The following is a 14,283-nucleotide window of genomic DNA, read 5'->3' as shown; positions in this document are numbered from 1 at the left end:
CAGATCTTATAAACGGCGGATGAGCCTGGATTGCAGGGGCTAATCAGGGGCACACCTGCAACTTAGGCCGATGAAAGCGGTGCGGCTCGCGGACGACGACCTCATCCTCGAGGTCGGCGCCGAGAAGAGCCGTCCGGCCGGCGAGGTAGAGCACGATGAGACCGCCGGTGACGAGAGTGCTAGCGGCGCCGCCGGGCGTCAAACCTTCAGCTTCAGCCAGGCTTACAAGATGAGGCACCGCGAACCTATGGTACGTCGTCATCTAAGTTTCCTTCGTCCGTCCATGGCTGTTCTCATCTGTGACGGCTGACGTGATCTGCGGATTCCCCCGACTCGTTCTTCATCGCACGACATGGCAATGGCGTGCAGGTGTTCACGAAGTTGCAGACGATGCTGCTGGCGTACCAGTCCCTCGGCATCGTCTACGGCGACCTTGGCACGTCGCCGCTGTACGTGTTCTCGTCCCTGGTCCTGCCGGGCGCCGGCGAGCCGGACTTCCTGGGCGTGCTCAGTCTCATCCTCTGGACGCTCACCGTGATGAGCCTCGTCAAGTACGTGCTCATCGTCCTCCGCGCCGACGACCACGGCGAGGGCGGCACGTTCGCGCTCTACTCGCTCCTGCGCCAGCACGTGAACTTCAAGGGCGACATGCCGGTGCCCGTCACGCGGCATGCCTCCGACGCCGGCCTCAGGTTCCACGGCGAGAGGAGCGGGTCGCCGTCCAGGCTGCACCGGTGGCTCGAGGGCAGCTCGCTGCTGCAAGCCACTGTCACCTGCTTCGTGCTGTTTGGGACCTGCATGATGATTGGCGATGGGGCTCTCACTCCAGCCATCTCAGGTAATTTACACACGTCTTGCTACTCAATCGTCTCTGTTCGTCTGAATTCTGAAGTGCATTCAAGCACCAGATCAGTTCTCATTCGGATTTCTCTGAATGTTTTATGCTCCGTTTGTTCAGTTCTTTCGGCCGTCCAAGGAATTCAATCGAGGTCTCCCAACATCAAACAAGGTAACAGTTAGTCAGTTACTTACCACAAAAGATTGATTGGTTATTTTCTGCTGTATTGATATCTTCTGACAGAAATTATTTTATTGTCCAATTGGTAATCTGTTTTGCTGTTGCAGAGCATGTTGTCATATTGAGCGTGGTGATTCTGCTCCTGCTGTTCCTCGTCCAGCGATTTGGCACGAACAAAGTGAGCACCTCGTTCTCCCCAATCATGCTCGTGTGGTTTGGATCCATTGCCGTGATCGGGGTGTACAACATAGCGAAGTACTATCCACCTGTTCTGAAAGCTGTATCACCGCATTACATATACTACTACTTCGCCAGGAACAAAAAGGTCGGCTGGGAGCAACTTGGAGCCATCATCCTGTGCATCACAGGTGAGAAATATAATCCACATTTGCTGCAAAGCTTCAAATTCCTAAGGAACTGACAATTTTTCCCTGTTCATATTTGATGAAATCTGAACATACGAGTATATGACTGAATGCCTGTGATCATAACCAGGTGCTGAAGCTATGTTTGCTGACTTGGGTCACTTCAACAAGTCATCAATCCAGGTAAACATGACTGACTGTATAAAATTGTTTCTGAGTTCCCCCACAAAAAATTTAACGTTTCTTACGAAATTCATGCATTTCAAACATGTGTGCTTGTACTGATGTTTTTCCTTTCCCTGCAGGTGGCGTTTTCGACTGTAGTTTAGCCATCCCTGATCCTCGCGTACTCCGGGCAAGCAGCATACCTGATCAAGCACCCCTCCGAGCTGAGCACAACGTTCTACAGCAGCATCCCGGGGCCTCTGTTCTGGCCGATGTTCGTGGTCGCCACTCTGGCCGCCATTGTTGCGAGCCAGGCGCTGATATCCGCCAGCTTCTCCATCATCCGTCAGTCCATGGCTCTTGGCTGCTTCCCTCGCGTCACCATTCGGCACACCTCGGAGGAGTACGAAGGGCAGGTCTACTGCCCGGAGATCAACTTCTTCCTGATGGTCGTGTGCATCGTGATCACTGTCGGGTTCGGTGGCGGACCCGAGATCGGCCGCGCCTTTGGTAACCAATTCACCAAGCCATTAACATTTTCAGTTTGCTTTAGTATTTTTTTTCTAAATACGCAGGAGAGCCACGTATCTTTATATTAAGAAAAAAGAGAAACGTTACAACATGGACCAACCGGGCACACGCACACAGTTTGAACAACGGTGGCAACGCATCCACCCAACCAGTACAACCAGAGCGCCAAAGCATCCGCCCAAAGCAACCAACAACGGCGGCAAAATATCTACCCGAAACAACCAACGACGGCGACAAAGCATCCGCCCGAAGCAACCAACGACGGCAGCAAAGCATCCGCTAGACGACGACCGAAGCAACCCGGGCGAGTGGACAAATCGAAGCGAAGGCAGGCGCCCAGCCAGAGACGACTGGAGGTGGCGTTCAGCAACGATCCTTGTAGTGATGGCAGCAAGAACCTGCTGAGCTTCTAACGACGCCTCAAGGGAGGGGGCGATGCCACTGGCGCCGTCGTCGTCCGACACAGTCAAGGCTTTCACCCGGAAGCTCACCGTAGGGGAGGGAGAAGGGGGAATGAATGACGCCTTCAAGAAGGGAAGCGGCGCCCTAGGACGTCGCCGTCATTGACCCGCAAGCAGGCAAAAGGCTTTCTCCTACACCCCGTTCCCTCCCTAGAAATCACAGCCGCCACCAGGAGCATGGGGACCGCCAAGGGCTAAGGAGCCGAAGAATGCTGCCTTCGTTGCTCGCCCTCTGCCGAGCAGCAGCATGTCCGACTCCTCGGCTCCCACTGGCTGTGGCCTCCTCCTCGCCGGCGCTAGGAAGGCCTCCATGGCCACAACCGCCGTTGCCACCTGCTCGGGGGGGGGGGGGGGCACCCGGATTACAGCTTCCTGCCATGGCCGCCCTCGTTGCTCGCCTCTGCCGAGCAGTAGCACGTCCGGCTCCTCGGCTCCCACCGGTTGCGGCCGCCTCCTCGCTGGCGCCAAGAAGGCCTCCATGGCCGCAACCGCCGGAGCCACCTGCTCAGGAAGGAGGGGGGGGGGGGAGGGCGGCCACCCGGCCTACAGCTCCTCGCCATCGCCACCCTCGTTGCTCCAGCACTTTCAGCTCCTCGACTCCCACTGACCGCGGCCTCCTCCTCGCCAACGCTAGGAAGGCCTCCATGGCCGCAACCACTGCCGCCACCTGCTCGGGGGATGAGGGGGCTCCACCCAGCCTGTAGCTCCCCGCCATCGCCGCCCTCGTTGCTCGCCTCTGCCGAGCAGTAGCACGTTTGGCTCCCGCCAACCGCGGCCTCCTCCTCGCTGGTGCCAGGAAGGCTTCCATGGCCGCAACTGCCACCGCCACCTGCTCCCCTTCTGCCGTCGCCTACTCTCGCCGTCTTGCCACTGTATGCCATGCCGCTCGCCCGCAGCCCCCTTCTCCATGCAAATCAGGCACAGGGATGGTCGGATCCGGCCAGCAGGGCACCGGATCCGCCACCCCTTGCCACCACCGTCACCCTGCCAGTGGAGCTACTCCGCCCAGTCCCCGCCCAGTACTGGCGCGTGCAGCCCAAGTGAGGAAGATTTTTTTTGATGAAACAAGAGGGTATGATCCCCTACTGGATATATATTAATCAATAGAGAAAATAAAGGAAACAATATGAAAGGTACAGTTCAAGAAACAAAGAAGGAAAAGAAGAAAATCAAAAAGATTACAATGTACGATCTAGCCATTCCGACATTGATTGTTTTCAATCCTCTTTTACTCGAAGGATAATCTGAGTAAAAACAATCTTGAAACGCAACATGGCATCATGAACTGTCGGAATGATTCCTCTGAATATCCAGTCATTTCTTGCCATCCAAATACACCAACACATGAGAATTATGATTTCCATAAAAAATTGAACTTGAATCTGTGTTCTGAAGCTACTGAGGATGGTGTAAGGCTCATCTGACAAGTTGGCAAACAGGCTTATATTGATCCAACATTCTTGGGCAAAAGGGCATTTTAGGAGAAGATGGAACAAGGTTACCTCATTGTTATGTGGGCACAAGACACATGAGTAATAGGATAGATTCATATGCTTTCTTCGGAGAACATTCCTTGTACTTAACCTGTCATTGAGAAGTAACTAGAAAAAGAATTTGTGCTTGTTTTGGCATTTAGATTTCCAAATTCACCTGAAAACTAGGTGAATTTGTTGATGTCCTGAAAGTGAGCGATAAGCTTTTGATGAAGAGAAGTGTGGGCTGCCCCATATATATGTCTAATAGTCTTGCTCATCATTGGATGAAACTGTATCCAAGTCTGCAGCTAGTTGTAGTAACTGATCCATAGCTTGAGCTGATAGAGGTAGATTGAAAAGCTGATGCAAATCTGTCAGTGCATAGGCCTGGCTGATGGAGATATCTTCCTTTTTAGTGAAGGAGTATAGGTGTGGATAAGTTTGTGCAGGAACCTTATTGTTCCACAAGTCATACCAAAGTAGACATGTTGCACCATTATGGACTGTTACTCATGCTAAACCCTTAAATTTGTCCAGAAGCTTGACAACATCTTTCCACCAAAAGGATCCTTTTCTTACTTGTCCTGGGAGCCTACCAACAACATAGTGTTTCTCCCGGATTAAATGAATCCAAGGAATATTTGCTTAGTTAAAGAATTTGTGGAAATATTTAACTAGGAGAGCTTCATTTTGAGTCTTTAGGTTTAAAACACCAAGGCCACCTTCTTCCTTTGGCAAACAAACAAGTTCCCAGGCTGTTTTTGGTGGCTCTCTGTTATTGATATCAGATTTTCTCCAAAAGCAACATTTTCTATACTTGTCCACTTGCTTGTACACTGTCCTATGCAACAGAAAAGTGTACATATGAAACATTGGCATAGCTGTGAATATTGAATTTATTAACTGAAGTCTTCCTGCGTCTGATAGAAAATTTGATGTGGATACCAATCTTCTCTCACATCTAGTTACCATGGGTAGAAACTCTTCAATCTTGAGCTTAGTGAGACCAAGAGGTAACCCTAGGTAAGTAAAAGGAAGGTTGCCAATAGCACATCCAAAAGCTTGAGATAAGGAAGCTGTCCCGTCACCGCTGTCATAGGGGCCCACGCAGACTTCTGGCAGCCCCTCCGGCAACGGCAGGGGAGGGGAGGAGAGGGGGCGGGGGGGGGGGGGGGGGGAGCGGAGGCTAAGGTCATGGGTGCCGTTCGTGTCGCTCGAGTGGGGATGACGCGGGGCCTCACTCCGTGTTTTTTCCGGGTACTTCGCTGCTTTAGCATTTGAATGATCTGAGAGCTTTGCTTTTGCTGCTTCTTTTTGATTTTGCAGGTGTTGCAGTAATCTTTGTCATGCTCATCACCACTAGTCTGATGGCAATAGTCATGGATGTCATCTGGCGCGTGAACGCCGTATGGATCGCTACGTTCGCCGTGGCCTTCATCTCCATCGAAGGCGTGTACGGGAGCGCGCTGATGAACAAGTTCCGGGAGGGCGGCTGGGTGCCGTTCGCCATCGCGGCGCTGCTGCTGGTGCCCACGCTGTCGTGGACGTACGGGCGCAAGCTCAAGGCCGGGTACGAGGCGCGCCACGCCCTGGACGCCGCGGAGCTCGGCGCGCTGGCGACCCGCGCGAGGGCCCGGCGCGCGCCGGGCGCCTGCGTCTTCCTCACCGACCTGGTCAACGGCTTCCCGCCGATCGTGCGCCGCTACGCCGAGCACACGGCGTGCCTCCGCGAGCTCACGCTCTTCGTCACCGTGCGGGAGCTGCCGGTGCGGTCGGTGCTCCCCGAGGAGAGGTTCCTCGTCGCCAAGGAGCTGGGGCCCGCGGGGGTGTACCGCTGCGTCGTGCGGTACGGGTACATGGACAAGTACGACCTCGTTGGCGACGGCTTCGTCGCGTCCGCCGTTGCCGCGCTCAAGGGCGCCGCCGAGAGCGCCGAGGAGGCCGAGGCGATGGACTCGGCTCTCGGGGATGGGTACGTGGTCGTGTTTGGGAGGACGATCCTGCACATGGGCGGCGAGCACAACTGTTTCAAGCGGTTCGTGATCAATCACCTCTACAGGTTCCTGCAGAAGAACTTCAGGTCCAGCGTCTCCATGCTCAAGATTGACCATGCCAAGACCTTGCAGATTGGAATGCTCTACGAGATTTAACTGGGGTAGAAAAAAATGAATTTTGTTCCCCCATGCTGTTTTGACGGAGAGGGGTAGATCATGACGAGAAATTCAGCATTGTGTTTTAGTTAATTCATAGATTTTTTTTCATCGTGATAGTGTGTTTAGCATGGTTGAGCTCCATTTTGAAAGCAGGAAACCAGCAGGATGATATCATCTCTATCTAACTCCAGCACTTCAGCTGAAAACAATTTTAGTGCTGACCGACACCAAGACGAGCAAAAAGCTCAATTTCTTCTCCAGCTTTCTCTCCTCCTACACCTACACTTATAAACCGATTGGCTTCATTCTTTTACCAACCATTTGGAATTGGTGAATGAATCCAAGAGGTAACAGGTAGCGCGTGGAAAAAGATAAAGATCAAAGGCACGCACATTGACAACGAATGTAGCGAATGAAAGTAAACTCACTGCTACAGAACAAGCCATCACCGCCGGCCTATTACTGCCGGTTTTATGTAAACCGGCGGTGATGATTAATTTCACCGTCAGCATCACCGTCAGTTTTTAACATCAACCGGTGGTGAAACAAGACGCGGACCCGAAAAAACTCTTCAACCCACTTAACTCCCTTCTCACGTCCGCCACCCCCCCCCCGACCCTCACACCCCGGCCCCCCTCAACCCCACTCCCCACCCGTGCCCCCGCTCTCTCTCTCACTCGACGGAGCCGCAGCGGTGGCGGGGCCACCTCTCTCAGATCCAGGTGCACCACCTCCCTCCCTCTCTAGATTGGCGACGAGGCTTTGGCGGAGGCGTGCGGTAGGGGTAGCGGTGGCGGGGCGGTAGGGATTTTTTTTGTTTTTTTAATAGGCTAGAACCGGCAGTGATGGATACCCCATCACTGCCGAATTGGATACGACGGATCCAAAACCAGCGGTGATGGGGGTTTGAGGGCCGACAATGATGGCCTGTTCTCCAGTCGTGCCTAAAACTGTGATCATACGGGGAAAACAAAGAAAAATCGTACAGTAGCATTCTTCACTGCTAAAAGAACATTGAAAGTACTGTCACTCACAAACATATACTTCAAAAGATCCGCAACCGAAGGATGAAATAAAAATAAAAATTAAAGAAAGAAAGGTGCACTTCCTTTCTCAAAAAATATTTTACCCTTCGGCTGAGGAAAAAAGGTTACTTCTAAATCTGACCCAGTAAACTCTGAAAGTGTTTTTCCCATTCCTCAGCGATTAAACACTGCAAGCAGCGTAAAAAAATGACGCCAGCATGGCAGCATCCTTCTCCAATCCCCACTCATCAGATGCAGCGGCTGAGGAGGCCACACACGACCACAAGCCCGACAACGAGCAGTCGATCCGCCGCGGGGCTCACTGTCAGGCTCAGTACGTCTTCTCCCAGCACCACCCCTGAGGCCGTCTGCTTCCTCTTCATCTCCGCCACGACCTCGCCATTTGCGTCGCTGATTCTGTACTCCGATTTGCATGAAACGCCGTCGATCTTGCACACGTTACCGCTGATACAAACTGTCGCTACAGCTTTCCTACTGTACTGCCCTCCCTTCTTCAGGATTTGATGAGCCTTCTGAACACTGAACCATGGCTTGGAGTTCTCCTGTTCCAGGCCTTCAGGGCCATTAATGCGATAAGAGTACCCCTTCCATGTCTTGAACACCCCAAAATTCTGCAGGGAAGAACACACGACCAAAGTGTTAGAGTTATGCTGAAACTTCATCAGAGAACGGAAACACAGTGACATCTCATGCACCTACCTTCTTGAGCAGCTTGAGCAGCGTCTTGCCGTCACTGTCCATAACGTACACCTCGCGGCTGCGGCTGCAGGCGTAGTTGTCGACACGGTAAGCGACGCGTCCGTCCTGGCCGTAGATCGTGCACCCGTGGCCGTTGAACACCAGCGATTTCATCCACACCGTGTAAACCTGCTTCTCGGCTGGATCAGCCGGAGTAGCACAAGGTTTCAGAAGGTGAGCAGAGAGCGGCTGGACCCTTGTAATGGCCATTTGTTCTGAACTTCTGATGAGATGAGCGTCACTGCAAATCATCTGCTGCATTTATACATGCAGCCATATGGCCGGCCTCACCAAGCCTGCGTTCCAGATGCTATAGTATTCGGCGTTAGATACGCGTCATTTTTTTAATTTTTTAAGAGTTAGGTGATCAACAATGTTCACAAGGGTTAATTTGAGCGAAATTTGTTTAAGTGGTCAGCAGGGATCAGATACCCAACTCTACATCTCTTTTGTTTCTCTCTTTTGGAAAGTGATGATGCATGTACATTATACATCACTTTGTACACGATGGTATCACATGTCCTCTCAAGTATTTTCTGGTCTTCTCCACGCGTGTTTCTGTTGAGAACGCGTGTGGTGTCGCAATGGGGATATATTTTCTGATTGTTTTTGCTTTGTAGCAGGAGAACATCCAGAGTTCAGTGTTCAGACTCCAGAGTTCAGAGGCAGTATCCCCCAACCGACCTTTTTCAATCTTGCATGTGTGTGATGTCGTTATGCTTATGAAGTAGCTCTACACTGCCTTTTCCGAGAATATAGCTTTTTATAATTCAGTAGTTTATATAGCAGACTGTTGAGCACAAGACTCAAGCGCAGCTTTGTGTGCCTACTTTCAAAAGATGCAGGTCATAGATTTGCCTTTATTTTCAAGTTCTATTTCTATTTCATGCTTATGCCAAAAGAGGCCGCAATTTTTCTCAAAGTACTGCATACACATTTTCATTTGACCAGTTGACTCAATGGCAACCATGTACCCCACAAAAAGGTGGTTCTTTATTACTTGAAACTTCACTGCTGCCAAAAATCATCCTCTGTTTTTCAAACACATGAGCATGTTTGGGCCGGAGGATTGCCTGGCAAAGAAATTGCATTAGGAGTTTCTTTTTCTGTAAAAAAATAGTAGGATTCCCCGAAAATTTCCAGAATCAATCCAAACAAAATTTAACTGAACTTGCTAGTGACCTGAAGACCTTTTTTTTTGGTTTGAAAAAGTGAGCTGAAGACTTTGGTCATAAACATGCAAAGCTCATATGCATCCAGGGAGGATAGTGCTACATACTGCACTTCTGTTCTTTCCTAACGCTGAGACGTCTTTCTTTCAATTTTCAAAGCATACGTTGATGTGTCATTTTCCTTTTATTTTTATTTGCATGAAGTTCGGAACAAAATCGTCTGATTAGACCAACAATTTTTTCGGTATACATTATGCAATCTCAATTCCAAACCACAGGGGAGGTATGCTAATGTTCAGTACCCCAAAGATTTCTTCTGTCTTGTGGAGTGTAGATTTATAATGCACTCGTGCTTTCCGTGCCTTGTAGGAAATAATTCGGATGAACAGTGATCCGAAGTCTGCATACCATTGCCATCACATCGAACTGTGGAGCTCCTTATTAAATCCGACGCCTCTCGTGATCTTCTCGTCGAGCTGGGAGATAATTAGGTAGCCAATTCAATATTCCACATACTCCCACATTTTATATCATCACATGAACGTCAGAAGCTGCCATTTCCCAAAAAGCAGGAAACACTTCATCGCCCAGAAAGAAAGCAGAGTTTTATTTATTTATTTATTGTTATGGTACACTGTCATATTTGATTAAGCGATATGGCCTGCAAACTACTCCCTCCGTTCCAAATTATAAGTTATTCCAATTTTCTTGGAGTCTAACCATTTTATGTTTGACCAAAATTATAAAGAGGATCACAAATATTTATGGCACTGATATACTATGAAAATATATTTAATGAAGGAACTAATAGTACTTATTTGGTATCATGAATGTTAGTATTTTATTGTATAAATTCGGTCAAACTTGATATCCTTTGACTTTCCAAGAAAGTTGGAATGGCTTATAATTTGGAACGGAGGGAGTAATTATTAAGTTTAATTATTAAGTTCTGGGTGTGTCCCTGTAGATGACATCAGAGAAAGGAGGAGAAAAAGCAATAGCAATCTGCCGCCACATCACTCCAACAAGATAAGAGGTGCAGTAAATGTAACATACTAATATGGTGCAATGATGTTTTCTAAAAAAAAAGTGTAGGTGTCGGTGCTAAATATTACCTCCCATCAAGAAAGCTTGACGTTCTGACAAGAAGCAACAGTATAGAAGAACAAGCTGCATTGCTGGTCTGAAACGTCATGTTTTAGTGATCGGAGGTAGTACTCGTGTTGAAATTTGTTTTCGCATGCTCCCCGTTGCTTTGAAAATCCTGAACTGCAGTTGAAGAACATGGGGAGACTCATCTGTTACTCTTCTTCTCAGTTACTTACCAAGTTTGATACTTACCACTTCTGTTATCTAGACTTAAGCATATGGAGTAAGAATCTAAGCTCAACTTGTGCTCTGAAGGATGCACAAACCCAGCTGTTCATCTACGCACTCATTCACAGTTTCACACCCTTCATGAACCACCGACAGCTAGGAGTAAGAGACTCTAGAACACCACTGCCTGTAATAGTATATCCCTGAAGACTTTTGTTACCTACTACTATAGCAAGCAAAGAGTTTAGTATAAACTCCAGATTCCAGAGACACGCTTTGTAAACGTGGTGCTACTCTAAGCTGCAGATTGCTGACTCGTACAGAGCTAAGGTTATCATAAACAACTTTACCATGACACTAAATTATCACATTTCATGACGCGTATAAGAAGAAGTACCCAATACCCCGCTTAATTTTTTAATCAGGCCTCTGAAAATATGGTAAACAAAATGCAAGCACTATAAATACGAACGGTTGACCAGGCACTGGTCCCCATCCACAATCATCTCACCTCATTCTGCAGCTAGCGACCGACAGCAGCAGTTAGCTCTTCGGCCCCTTCAATGGCCAAGATCCAGCCTTTGCCTGCGGCCGCGTCGTCTCCCTCCCTCAGCTGCTCATCCTCCGGGGATGAATCCCCAACACAGCAGAAGCAGGCAGCGTACACGGTGTGGATGAAGTCGCTGGTGTTCAGCGGCAACGGCTGCGCGGTGTACGGCGCCGACGGCCGCGTCGCCTTCCGCGTCGACAACTACGGCTGCCGGGGCGGCCGCGAGGTCTTCTTCATGGACCGTGCCGGCAAGACCCTCATCAGGATCCGGAGGAAGAGCTTTGGGATCTTCAGGAGATGGGAAGCGTGCCGGTACTTCGACGGCGGCGAGGAGGCGAGGCCGTGGTTCACGGTGTGTAGGCCTAGAAAAGGCGGGGCCGCCGTGACTATGCGCGGCGGCGGGAGGGCGGCGTACGCCGTCGAAGGGTGCTCGCGCAAGTCCGACTACAAGATCAGCGGCGCCGGCGGCGCGGTCGTGGCGACGATCGCGCGGAAGCAGACGGCGTCCGGGGTTGTTCTCGGAGAGGACGTCCTAACGCTGACGGTGGGACCGGAGGTGGATCATCTGCTCGTCCTTGGTTTGGTGGTTGTCTGTGGCCTTATCAACCGTCGCTTGTGATCGGAACGGCTGAGGATTCTCCACCTCTTCAGGAGAGTGCTAGACTGGTTTTTTTTTCAGGGCCTTTTTTTTTCCAGCTAATCTGATTCTTACTAGGAGCATATGCATTCGTGAGAATTTGTTCATAGGTAATAACTTGGAATTTTTTTCTCCACCAAGCTATAAGGACGCTTTGTCCTTTTGGTGGATGTTTTTCCCCTCGTTGTACCAGTGTACAATTGCAAGGTTGCAGCCTGTATGAAACCGACTATTACTCTATAATAAACTCCGATCATAAGAACCGAATATAGCTGACTATATTTAGGCTGAAAATGCGATGGAGCGTGAAGGTGCATCAAAGTTATATACTTATATACGGAGTCGTACAAAATAATTTCTTATTTTTTTTAATTGAATGGCAACAGATTTGCCGTAATTTTTATTAGAAGGAGTTTAAAGCTAAAAAGAAAAAACAAACAGACCAAACAATTGAAAAACAACGACTCAACACTCTCCACAACTGAACCGACCCAAAAGAGGCACGACGCAAGAAATTAAAATGACTGATTTGACGATCCTCTCAATCTTCGGGCCGCTTGAAAGAGCTGAACTTCTTCTTTGATCAGATAGGCCACGTCCATAACTTCTTTAGATTCCCGCTGAAAAATTCTTCGGCCAGATGTTCCACCAAAAATACAAGATAAGACCATCGAAGAAAGGTTTGTGCTCCTTGTCAAATCCCCGTCGACCTCGCTTGCTCCTTCCAGATGTTCCACCAAAAATACAAGACAAGACCATCGAAGAAAGGTTTGTGCTTCTTGTCAAACCCCCCGTCTACCTTGCTTCCACCGGGCATGAATTGAGCTTGTTAGAGTTGCTGCTCGGTATTTGATGAAGATCAAACCAGCTGGTCACCTGTGTCCATACTGCACACGTGTAGGGGCAGTTCTTGCATAAATGAATGGGTGTTTCCGGTGCAGAGTTGCACAATTTGCATATGGGATCATGCGGCCAACCTCTCCTTTCTAAATTATCCGCTATGAGGATCTTCCTTTGGAGCAGGATCCAAGCAAATATTTTGCATTTTAGCCCTACTTTTGCCCTCCAAATTGGAGTAATTGCTAATTTTTTGAATCTGCCTTTAAATGGATACGATAGGCACTGCTAATCGTGTATTCTCCATCCGACGTCCATCTCCAAATGATCCGATCTTCTGCTCCATCATCTCGAGCTAGTAGGTTAATCTTCTCCCAGAGAGCTACATACTCATGAATCTCGACATTGGATTGAAGGGGGTAGACGTGTGATATCCATGCATTATTCAGTAGGGCCTTGAGAACTGTGAAATAATTTCTTATTTCAGGCATGCTTTTGTTGAGGTGCTTTCAAGCCTGAGGTGATCCACAATATGTTGATGCTCTTCTAACGGACAGCACGAGGTTTGCCATGAATATTGTTAGAAGAGAAAAAGGGAAAAACAACAAACCAAGGGTGAGAAGGAGGAAAGAAAAAGAGCTTTATATCAACAACTGAAAATACTCTTTTTTAAGAACAACTGAAAACTAGCAACGAGGAAAAGACTCTAAAACATAGATGATATCGACCTAACATATTTATTTTTATTTTCCATAGTATATGCATAACACATAGACCTGAGAAAAGGTGGCCCGGCCCGAGCCCACCAGGCTAAGCCTGGCCTGTGGTCTTTATAGGGCCGGGTGTGGCGTACATTTTGCCAGCCCGAAAAAACCTAGGCGGGCTAAGTCCGGCCCGATTATTTTTCTTATTTATTTTTATTTAAAAAGATCGGGTGGCTCGGCTTGGCCTGAAAAAGCCTGAAAAAGGTCGGCTCGAAAGCTGTTCTGGGCGGGCTTGGTCACGTTTTTTAACCCGAAACATTCCGGATTTTTGCCAAATTGGCCCAACCCGCATTTTGCTCAGGTCTAATAACACAGTAGTCAGAATAGAAGGATTCCATCTCTGCTCTCTATATAAACGTCCTCAGAGTCCAAGACGAGCTAAAAGTTCGAATTCTTTTTAACTGTGCCTCCTAGAGACGAAGTTCAGTAATGTGTGGCTTAATTACAAATACCGATGATTAATCTCTCATTCTTTTAACAACACTTGGGAGGCTGGACTTTGACTACTCTTAATCTAAAGCCATGAGACAGCAGGAAGCACGCGTAACATAAAAGCACGCATAACAAGGAGCATAATAGTCAGCAAAAGTACACTGGCAGTACAACAAGATTTTTATGGATATTGGTTGTTGGGATCGCCCAAAAACTACACACGAGCGTCGTTCGTAGGTAGAAACTTCCTAACCTCACAACTTTTGGACTAGCGAACAAAATTCGGTTAACCTCGCAACTTTTGAACCAGTGAACAAAACTTGGTTAACCTCGCAAGCTCTGTACCAGCGAACAGAACCCGGTTAACTTTGCATCTTCTTCGCTACTTAGAGATTTCGAAGCTAACAGCTATTGCTGATAATTAAGTTATAATTTGACTTGCCCTTGAGTGTTCGAAGCTAGTTTAGAACACCGGACTTTCAACTCCTCTACATTTTACTTAGGATCGGATCTGGACTAAGATGCCACGAGGTTGGGCATCTTTCTCGAGCCAAGGATAAAGGCACGAGGTTGAAGGTTTCGTCTGGCGTGAAGGCAATGATGCGAGGCTGAAAGCTTGATC

General features: G+C 48.7%; 3 protein-coding genes across 3 annotated transcripts; 2 read left to right on the top strand and 1 right to left on the bottom strand.

The window, feature by feature from the left end:
- The first annotated feature begins 20 nt into the window (after positions 1-20).
- LOC117856585 (potassium transporter 6-like) lies at positions 21-6,165 on the top strand. Its single transcript, XM_034738918.2, is given in 7 exon segments — positions 21-250; positions 370-838; positions 959-1,009; positions 1,126-1,386; positions 1,514-1,566; positions 1,689-2,058; positions 5,342-6,165. Coding segments are annotated over 7 exon segments (2,208 nt in total). The 5' UTR covers positions 21-70.
- A 1,002-nt stretch (positions 6,166-7,167) lies between these two features.
- On the bottom strand, positions 7,168-8,312 carry LOC117859270 (protein LURP-one-related 11). Its single transcript, XM_034742481.2, has 2 exons — positions 7,914-8,312; positions 7,168-7,825 (listed from the first exon to the last, which is right to left on the bottom strand). The coding sequence occupies exons 1-2, from the start codon at positions 8,211-8,213 to the stop codon at positions 7,442-7,444; spliced, it is 684 nt and encodes a 227-aa protein (XP_034598372.2). The 5' UTR covers positions 8,214-8,312; the 3' UTR covers positions 7,168-7,441.
- A 2,631-nt stretch (positions 8,313-10,943) lies between these two features.
- LOC117855904 (protein LURP-one-related 11) lies at positions 10,944-11,895 on the top strand. Its single transcript, XM_034738304.2, has one exon. The coding sequence runs from the start codon at positions 11,005-11,007 to the stop codon at positions 11,608-11,610; it is 606 nt and encodes a 201-aa protein (XP_034594195.1). The 5' UTR covers positions 10,944-11,004; the 3' UTR covers positions 11,611-11,895.
- Positions 11,896-14,283: the final 2,388 nt, after the last annotated feature.

Source organism: Setaria viridis, chromosome 5 (genome assembly GCF_005286985.2).
Source record: "Setaria viridis chromosome 5, Setaria_viridis_v4.0, whole genome shotgun sequence".
In the NCBI taxonomy this organism is placed as follows: domain Eukaryota; kingdom Viridiplantae; phylum Streptophyta; class Magnoliopsida; order Poales; family Poaceae; genus Setaria; species Setaria viridis.
This window is presented reverse-complemented; position numbering and strand designations above follow the sequence as displayed.